The sequence below is a fragment of the Schistosoma mansoni genome, chromosome 5, assembly GCF_000237925.1.
Source record: "Schistosoma mansoni strain Puerto Rico chromosome 5, complete genome".
In the NCBI taxonomy this organism is placed as follows: Eukaryota; Metazoa; Platyhelminthes; class Trematoda; order Strigeidida; family Schistosomatidae; genus Schistosoma; species Schistosoma mansoni.
In genome coordinates this window covers 6584140-6594159 of record NC_031499.1, presented here as the reverse complement: position 1 = coordinate 6594159, position 10020 = coordinate 6584140, and the positions used below count along the sequence as shown (strand labels likewise).

At 34.2% G+C, this 10020-nt stretch overlaps 1 protein-coding gene across 1 annotated transcript in view; it reads right to left on the bottom strand.

Annotated features, from left to right (window-relative positions):
- Smp_143680 (putative laminin) overlaps positions 1-10020 on the bottom strand; it is a gene marked incomplete at its 5' end in the record, with an annotated part of 109653 nt that overhangs the window by 73970 nt on the left and 25663 nt on the right. Inside the window, 4 exon segments of the mRNA XM_018797756.1 lie at positions 1235-1437; positions 2872-3166; positions 4377-4619; positions 6314-6675. Of these exon segments, the coding sequence (XP_018652766.1) occupies positions 1235-1437; positions 2872-3166; positions 4377-4619; positions 6314-6675 (1103 nt within the window).

Sequence of the window (10020 nt, the reverse complement as noted above, 5' to 3'; positions counted from 1 at the left end):
TGACCAGATGCAGTCCTAGAAACATCAATGGGAAGATCCAAACAAACAATACTAAGTAGATTACAGGGACTAGTACTTTGAATGTTTACTGAATATCCAACAAATCTACTCTGAAACAAGTCTTCCATGAGCACAGCATTATTAAACCAAATTCACTCATTGATAAACTGATTTTACATACACTTGATGATATCATACTGACTAAAACGTCCCACTGAACATAAAGCAAATGTTACAAAGTGTTACACTAAGTCAAAGAAAACGTGAAATTGCCCTTTTATTCTGACTTATCAAAGAATGTATTTTAATCCAAGTTATCAAAATCAAATTCAGCCCAAAAAAACGAGCGAAATGACAAAGAAGTATACATCTTCGATGCTTAAAGGAAAAAAGAATGAATTCGTTTGTTCCATTGAAACTTACGTCTTATAAGATACTTTTGAATGCAAAATTAAAGTCAAAACCTGTCTACATTCTTTAAGCCAATAGTTAGGGATAGCCCGAAACCCCTAAACGTCTTTCAATCCTTTCTTATTTAATAATTGATGTATATACTTACCATTAGGCAAAACTTATTGAGAATGGTATGCAAAATTTCGAGAAGTGTTATATTTCCTATGGGGTTATATATGAAAACACTGAATCAACCAGCTACAATTATTATTAGCATTGAAAACTATGGTTTACTATTGGTTGCTAATGGTATTATCCATTGTGGTATTCTTGAAAAACTTGACTGTTGGAAGAATACCTAGACAGATAGTGTAATCGAAAACTGTTGGGATGATCCTACAAATTTCTTGCAATAGACATGACAAGCTCAGGAATCATTAGGAACATTTTATCCAATCAGCGTTTGATTAGAAGTTTTGCTAGAAACATCACGAAAGTGAAAAGTCACATGAAGAGGTTCTGAATAGTTGATTACTACACTGCTACTATGTTTAGTAGCATTCTAGAATTTTCACGAAAACCCAAGGTTTTCTAAAATATTATAAAAAACCCTATGTTTTCTGTACATAAATGAACCTTTGGAGTAAAGTGCTTCTCGTATATTTTGCGCCTTTTCTCTCGTGTTCAAGTCGCTGTGTAGTTCTATATTGAGGGTTACGAGACTAGCTTAGGATCGGAATATAGAGTTCAATCAGCAAGACTTATCAAAAGCTAAACAGTCTTTTAACAAGGTCTAAGAAATGTTTAATTTCAGTAGATCAAATATTATAAACTAACTCACTTTTCTGTACAATCTAAACAAACATATGGTTTCTCCTCTTTAAATAATTCTTCTTCATGTGCTAAACAAACTGTAGTCATTTGATAATCTAAATGTGGACATTCACATGATTTACATGCTTTTGGATCACCGGTACGTGGATCCCCATAAAATCCCGGTGCACAGATGTCACATTTATCTCCGGCAGTATTATGAGCACAATCCTAAAATAAAGAAGGAAAATATTGATTCTATCGATGGGTGAAATTCCTTAATTCCTCATTACGTTTTACTGGTATTTAATCTAATTGATAATAATAGTTTATAATCTAGACTAAATTTAGCTAACCAATCATTAATATCCGTGCAGCACTTGTTGGATGGTTTCATCCTGGCATGGAGTTCCTGCTCAGTGCATATACATATCTCTTCTAGAGATTTAGTTAGGAACTTCCAGATCCCTCAGTTAAACGATTACTTTCAAAACATTAAGTTTATTTGTAAGCTAAAACACATTGTCAAACTGCCAAGTTTGTATTGTAGTCAACGAATCAGTTTGAATTACTATATCTCCTTAACATTCATGGGCTTAGATGTGAAAAGAATTTTGTTTTAGAACTGATGGATTACTATTGGTAGTGTAATCCATGACATGCATATCCTCCTATTCGGAAATTGTAAGCTTGGTAAACCTTCATTTTAGTGTTGATATTCATAATGAGACATCGATCCAGTACTTTACGCTTTAAATTCTAACACTTTATTCACTAAGTCAGTGATTTCTATATTGTCGAAGAGACTAGCACAGAACGTATGTGTATAGACAAAGGCTGATTTAAATTCAGCCTAAATGGTTAACAATTGGATAATTTAAATACGTTATGATAATTGTTGTATCTCGAAGAGAATTGTGAATGGTAACTTTTGAGGACTATTTGTGGACCAATGTAATATATATATTTCCTACTGCATAATTGTTAAGTAACTAACCTAACCATATTCGTGTTCCTCTTATCATTAGCTTTATTTTGACCTTTGAACTATTATTATACGATTCTTGAGTTATCCCCAGTCTATTGATTACTTTCTCCCCTATTCACAGCCACATTTGGCTAAATATTGTACAAATGTTATTTTCCATTTTATTGGCACGATGTGGTCAGTCTGTTTGGTATAGAAACTCAGTATGTTTGAAATACAATGATTCATACCACAGAGGCTGTTATTGATGTTTTGGACTTAACTGGCTAGGCTAAGCAGATCGCAGGACCGGTTAGCGCTCTAGACTGCTCGTACGGTTTCGTGTATCACTGTTCCAATCGATAATTCGCTGCTCCCTGATTAGTGGTCTCATCAAGTCACACATTAACTAGGCATTCACTCGGCCACAAGATATAACATTGATGATATGGGCATCATACACGTTAAGCTTACCACTATATGAATTTAGTAGTTCAATGAATAAATCAACTGTATCTTGTGATCATTTTGAATTCTTTCATAATGTCGTATGAATGTAGTCGGTGAAAAAGAAACCCTAACTCAATATTTGAAGTAGGTCAACGCTTATCAGTGGCACAATAGTGGAGAAAGTTGCTTACATACATAGTATGAACCTAATACACAACAAGATAAATTTATCAGTTGATAAAACTTACAATGCATACTCCAGTCTTTTCATCACAAATATCTGAATGTCCATGACATTCACATAATACACAAACAGGTAATTGTGTCATCATAGTTGAACGCCATAATGATAATGCTGTTGATGAAGTAAAAGAAGTTTGATTCGTTTGTATCATTGATTGTTTTTGATAATCACGATAATAACCAATGGCACATGATTCACATGATGATCCTGAATAACCATTTGGACAAATACATTCTTCAATATTTGGTATTCCACCAATTTCATCACGTATAGCACGACCAAGTGTAACAGACATTAATCTAAAAGTTATAATTTATCATAAAGAAAATAAATGAATGAAATTAGACACAAACACATCTTATATGATGTATTATTCAAAGTAACATCAGGACTCAGTAGCTAAGTCGATAACGCGATGGCGTTGGAATAGGACGGTACTGGATTCGGGTCCCAGAATGAACATCAACTCTGTAAATGCAGGTACATCCAGCTAACCAGTCCCAAATAGGACGAAGCACAAGTCAAACTGGACTCCAATGCCAGCCACTATTCAATATTATATCAAATTATCCAAATTCTTTATACTTACTTACGCCTGTTACTCCCAATGGAGCATAGGCCGCCGACTAGCATTCTCCAACCCACTCCGTCCAGGACCTTTCTTTCTAGTTCTACCCAACTTTTGTTTATTCTTCTCATGTCTGTCTCCATTTCTCGACGTAATGTGTTCTTTGATCTTCCTCTTTTCCTGTGGCCTTCAGGATTCCATGTGAGGGCTTGCCTTGGACGCAGTTGGGTTCTTTCCTTAAAGTGTATCCTATCCACTTCCAGTGCTTCTTCCTGATCTCTTCCTCCGCTAAAATCTGGTTTGTTGTCTCCCACAGTAGAATGTCGCTGATAGTGTCTGGCCAACGGATCCGAAGTATCTTGCATAGACAACTGTTGATAAACGCCTGTATCTTTTGGATGATGGCTTTCGTAGTTCTCCACGTCTCCGCCCCATACAGTAAAACTGTCTTGAAATTTGTATTGAGAATTCTGATCTTGGTGTTGGTTGACAATTGTTTTGAGTTCCAGATGTTCTTCAGTTGTAAATATGCTGCACTCGCTTTGCCGATCCTCGCCCTCTATGATGGTATACACTGATATTTTTTCTATATGGAATCAATTATGAATAATGAAGAACAACAAAGTCGAAGATGTTGATAAGAAAGTATATGAATATCTAGTTAGCTAGAGAGAAGAGTATGCGACCAGTACATTTAAGTGGTAGGTTTCTGAAATCCTGAAAATGGGATTACTCTAAGTATGATTCTGTACTTCATTCATTCATCACTCACTATGGAATTAGATTGAGAGCACAAGAATCGTGAGAATTTGCAATAAAACTAAACTAGAAAGAAAAAGCTGTCCAGTACTCACTAGTTTCCACAATTACCCACAATCAAACTTCAGATTTTAGTAAAAGATAAATTGATAATTTCACAAAAATCAAATACTATTACTTACTCAGTTGTTGTTTGATCAGTAATATATTTAGCTTTAATCATTAATCTATCTATACTGGATAATACAGTCATGATATCAGCTATTGTTGCTGGTCGACCAACTCGTTCCAATGTTGATTCATCAAATCTTAATTGATCACCTTGTAACCAACTTATTGGAAAACGATCTAATGGTATAGAGGTTGGTGGTTCAACAATTACACGGAATGATGATTCACTTAATGGAATATTTAAAATCATATGACTTTCACGATAGGATGGTGATAGCATATGAACTAGTCGATAACCATTACCCTGTTTATTTTAGATGATGGGGGAAAAAAGCAAAGAGACAAACATCATTAGGAGATGAAACAATAGGAGCTTGATTCAGTAAATCAACAGACATATGTGTTATAATAACTATTGACTATTTGAATTATAAATTTTAATTTAATCTGTAATGGTTTGGATGATCACATTGTTGATATCCTGACTAAATTTTAATCTATTTTGGTTGGGAATGTACAGGGCCTGCCGATTGTCTCAATATGTCCATTAAGACACTGGTCTCAAACTTCAGTTAAAATATCAACAACAGGATAATCAAACCATTACAAATTAAATTAAATTTATACCCCTCGCACATGTAAGTCACTACACGGATTCAATAGAGAAAATGTATTGGATTCGAGTCTTTGAGTTAGCATCAATTCTAGAATGTAGTTACATTCATCTGACGAGCCCCAAATAGGACTCAACGAGCGTCTCGGATTTCACTGCTAGCTGCATTCCGCTTTAATACTAATCATTTGTTGAAGAAATGGTCCACTTAATTATTTTTGGTATTAGATGACACATTAATTACATAGTTTACATCGATAAATTGACTTTAGTTACTCAATCAATAAGAAGTAGGAAGCACTTAACTTTTATTTGGTTCCGATATGAGACTCTGCAGTAGTGTGCGTCTACAGTTAGACCAGGAACTGAATGGAGAATCTTCACGTTTGATGCTAACGTTTCATTTTTAAACCAGCGATCCGGCATCTAAATGTTTACACTCTTAACTTCGAACCATCTATGATATTATGGAACCATACTTTACTTATACACTGGCTTTTTCATCAGAAAATAGTCAACAAGTGGTATCAAAAAGCAAATTAACACTGATTACTCTCTTCTTTTCAAAATGACACGTGATCTCTGAACGTGAACCCATCCTTCAAACGAAAGTTTTAAGACAGAATTTTCTTAATCTTTGGCAAGACTATTATTAACCATCAATTGATACATTCCTGAATTAAACGATGCGATTGACCGATACATAAAATAGTCACATGTTTTAACATCCTAGATAATAACAACGATTTGATTCTGTCAATACAATACAAAACTATTAGTCGTTAGGCAGTCAAAAGTTGTTGAAAGAAGTCTACGGATCTGGATTTCATGGAAGAAATAGCTCAGTAACAACAATTTCAACTGTGGTATTGGATGATACGTCACTCAGATAACACTATGTACTGAAAACCATAGGAGTTTTGTAATACTTTAGTAGAAAATATATATGGTCTCTGTGTACTAATAAAGATCTAAGTAACTATCAGTAATTCAGGGGTGAATAGACCGAGTGAGTCAATACGATAATTAGGAAACAGATTCAATTAAATAATGCGGACCAATAATTTATACTACCGCTGTTCCCGTAGCACGGTATGCGTCACTGAGTCATAGATATACTTGATATATAACGCCCGGTTTTTGACTAAGACAGAATCATACAACTATCTTTAATCAACTCAAAATAATATCAGAAAAATAGTTGAGTACTTTACGTTCATTGGTTTAACAACAAAGTAAATTATCGAATAGGTTTATCCCAACTATGTAGCGGTAAAAATTAATCTTCCAAGTAAGAATATTACCTCGATTACAATATCTGGTTCATGTAACCACATATAATTTAAATGATCAGTCATAGCCATCGACATAGAAAATTGTCTACTGCCTGATATATCTGTGGGTATTGTCGGTTGACGATATGTTAACATAGTTGGTGAATTAAAACGTAAAATGATATTCAATGTATCACGATAAGCTGTAATTTGATTGCCTAAATATGCTTCCGGTGCTGACCAATAATAACCACGTGTAACTGGTGTTGAAGTAACTGATGAAAGCCAAGCTTCAACTGTACGTGTTTGAGCGAATAAAACTTTATCATATTGTACTGATGTTTCAGTCATTGGTATTGTGTAACCGGTATCTGGTGTTGATAAGCTTGGTACAATAATTTTCCAATTCGCTAAAGTATTGACCTATGAAACAATAGAAACAAAAAATATAAATCTTAGAAATAATTATGTTAATTAAAAGATTTAATAAAAATGTAGTGTTTGGAAAACTCCGTCTGTAGCCCCTCCGGGGGCTACTGTTGGTCCCAAGCCCGGATAAAAGAGAAGGGTTGGGCATGGGGTTAGCGACCCCATCCCGTAGAAAACTAACTCGCTAAACAAAACGCGAACCTCAGTGTTTGGCAATTCGAAGGATATAAGTGATTTGATTCTATTATGCTTCACTTTCAAAATGGAATTATTAGATAGTTTAATGACAAACTATTGATCACTTTTTGTTCTGAAGTAAAGATCAAGAATTATTCACCAGCCAGTAATGAATTCATATCTTACATTATAAGTAATTTGAATCTGACTACTTTACTAAGACTCAACTAATCAGTTAGTTTCGATCATGAAGACCAAGTTATTAATTGAGAGAACAATAAACTATTTGATCAAGTTTCATGTTAAAGATCAGTGAAATCAATGGGTTAAAGGGTACAAACTTTCTGTCAACTAGTTGTATTTAATAATTGTAATATAATGGACTAAGAATAGTTGTAGTATAAAAAAACATATGAAACTAGTTTGTAATCCCCCCACTTTCTCATAATTCAGTCTAATCAGGCTTTGGATAATAATGCATTAAGCTTCTTAAAATCAACATTGGAAAGGATGAATATTACCGTATCCATCTTGTCGTTTGCTGGCCTACAATAAATACACTTTTAATAGTTGAAATCATGAATCACTTGAATCTAGACCACCATGAAAAACCTGAAAGCACTGGACGGCCATTTCGTCCTATTATGGGATTCCTCAGTGGCAGTGCGTATCCACGATCCCGCCTCGTGAGATTCGAACCCACGACCTATCAGTTGATTCATGATTTCAACTATTAAAATTACTATAATATCCACAAAACACCTTCTGATAATAAATACACTTTTGTTATTAAATGGTCTTAAGGTAGTTTTACAGAAAACTCTTATGTGTTCCATTAAAAATAATCCAACTTAACACTTATCATATCAAAAAACATGACATTAATTAGTCCATTGAGTTAGGGAAGTTTAATGCCCGTATGATTTCAGTATGATCAAACGATAGTGGTCCAAATGAAATATATATCCTACTTATCGTTGTATTTATTATGTTGATAAATCACTTTGATACAACATAGATAAACGACAAACACTAACCGTATTTAGGATACATATTTCGGACATAGTAATACTGAACGGTATACAAGCGATAAAATATTCAATGAATGAATAAAGCATTCGAGTTTGGTAATCAGAGGACTTGGAGGATAACAACGTGGTTCAGTTTTTATAAGTCATGTACGATATACTGGAAGTGATTAAATACATGCATACTACTATACACACATGTAATAAAAATGATCACGATTACGCGTGGGCAAATGACAATTTGATCCAATCTCTTCCAAGCTAAATAAGATCAAAAATACAACAACATACTAAATACATGACGAAACGCGCGTCCTGGATTCCACTGCTAGCCATTATCCATCTTTGCTTATAATGCTTGTGAATTAAGGCTATATTGAGGCAATACGCACAGTATGCACATATACCAATAAGAGACTGATTAATTCGTAGTCCTAAACATTAATGGGAAGATTCAAATGAACAATACTAAGTGAATTTAAACTTCACTTCATTGCTATCAGAACTCAGTAGCTAGGTGGATAACACGATGGCGTTTGAAGCGGAAGGTACTGGGTTCGAGTCCCAGAGTGAACATCAGCACTGAGATGCAGGTACATTCAGTTGACGAGTCCCAAACAAGACGAAACGCGCGTCCTGGATTCCACTACTAGCCACTGTCCATCTTTGTTTACTTGTCTAATTATGTTTAAAAATATAATTTCCAAATTTCTAACGAATAATTAAATATGTTCTTCAATGTTTTCTGGTTTATAAGCAGATGAAATCCCCCGAAGAAGGACAAGAACTGAGTAATCTTTTTTATCTTTGAGTTAATTTTATTAGTAAGAACTGATTTCTAGAGTGAGCACTAGAGTTATGTTGAATGCATGCAACCATAAACTAAGTTATAATAAGAATAGATTCCGAATACAAAGTAATAACATCAATGATAGATTAATAAAATTGAAAGTTATGTTACTTACTGGACCAAGTAATCCTTTTTTCTCCAATATCTATATTCATAATAAATGAATGAAATGAGGGGGGAAAACAAACATAATATTGAAATATTCGTAATATCCCAAATGAGTAGAAAAATTAGATTTTCTGACGTTTAAATAGTACAACGGAACAATACACGGATATTAGTTGCAATCAATCGAAAAACAGATCTGAATAAATCAATGTCATGTCATTTCATTTCGGTCAAGATGATTCATAAGCGACATATGCCCATGGGTTAATGTTAATTTGGTTATTTATTTACTCTGAAGAAGTGGCTTACAGTGAGTCACGAAACGTCAGAAAATCTAATTTTTCTACTCATTTGGAATATTACAAATATTTTTCATAGTTGAAATCATGAGCCAATTGAAGCTAGACCACCATCAAAAACCTGGAAGCACTGCTTGACGGCCGTTTCGTCCTATTATGGGACTCCTCAGCAACTAACATATTACAAATATATTAATTTAATTACTTATAACAATCTACCCAATGCTCAATTTATTCAAAGTTATCAAATCGAAACCTAATAATGATACCTACAAACATGATATTGTTTCAGTGGTAGGTATTCTCATTATAAACGGAATATGTGTAAATGTCATAACAATGTTTGATTTGAATATCATTAATTGTATGCCATACTGGATAGTCAAAATGATAAACAGATAAATATAAATATATATACTGACTATTATGAATTATATATTGCCCAGGGCAGGGTTGGGTGGAGAATGCTAGTGAGCGGCCTATGCTCCTCCACGAGGGGTAACAGGCGTAAGTAAAATATAAATTATGAATTATATAGTTTTTCATTTAATCATTTATGATTATTTTCATCTATACTAAATGATTTCAATCCCTAATGAAGTAATAGATATGAACTGCTGAGGAGTCCCCCAGTTGAGATGAAACAGATCTTCATTGCATCCTAGTTCTTAATGATTGTCTTACCAAAGTCAATTTGTAATGTATGCCTTAAAATGTCCTAAATGACTGAAAAAAGCAGAAATCATAAATGAGTCAATTGAAGCTAGACCACCATGGAAAACCTGGAAGCATTGCTTGACGGCCGTTTCGTTCTATTGTGGGACTCCTCAGTGGCAGTGCACATCCACGATCCCACGCTCACGAGATTCGAGACTGG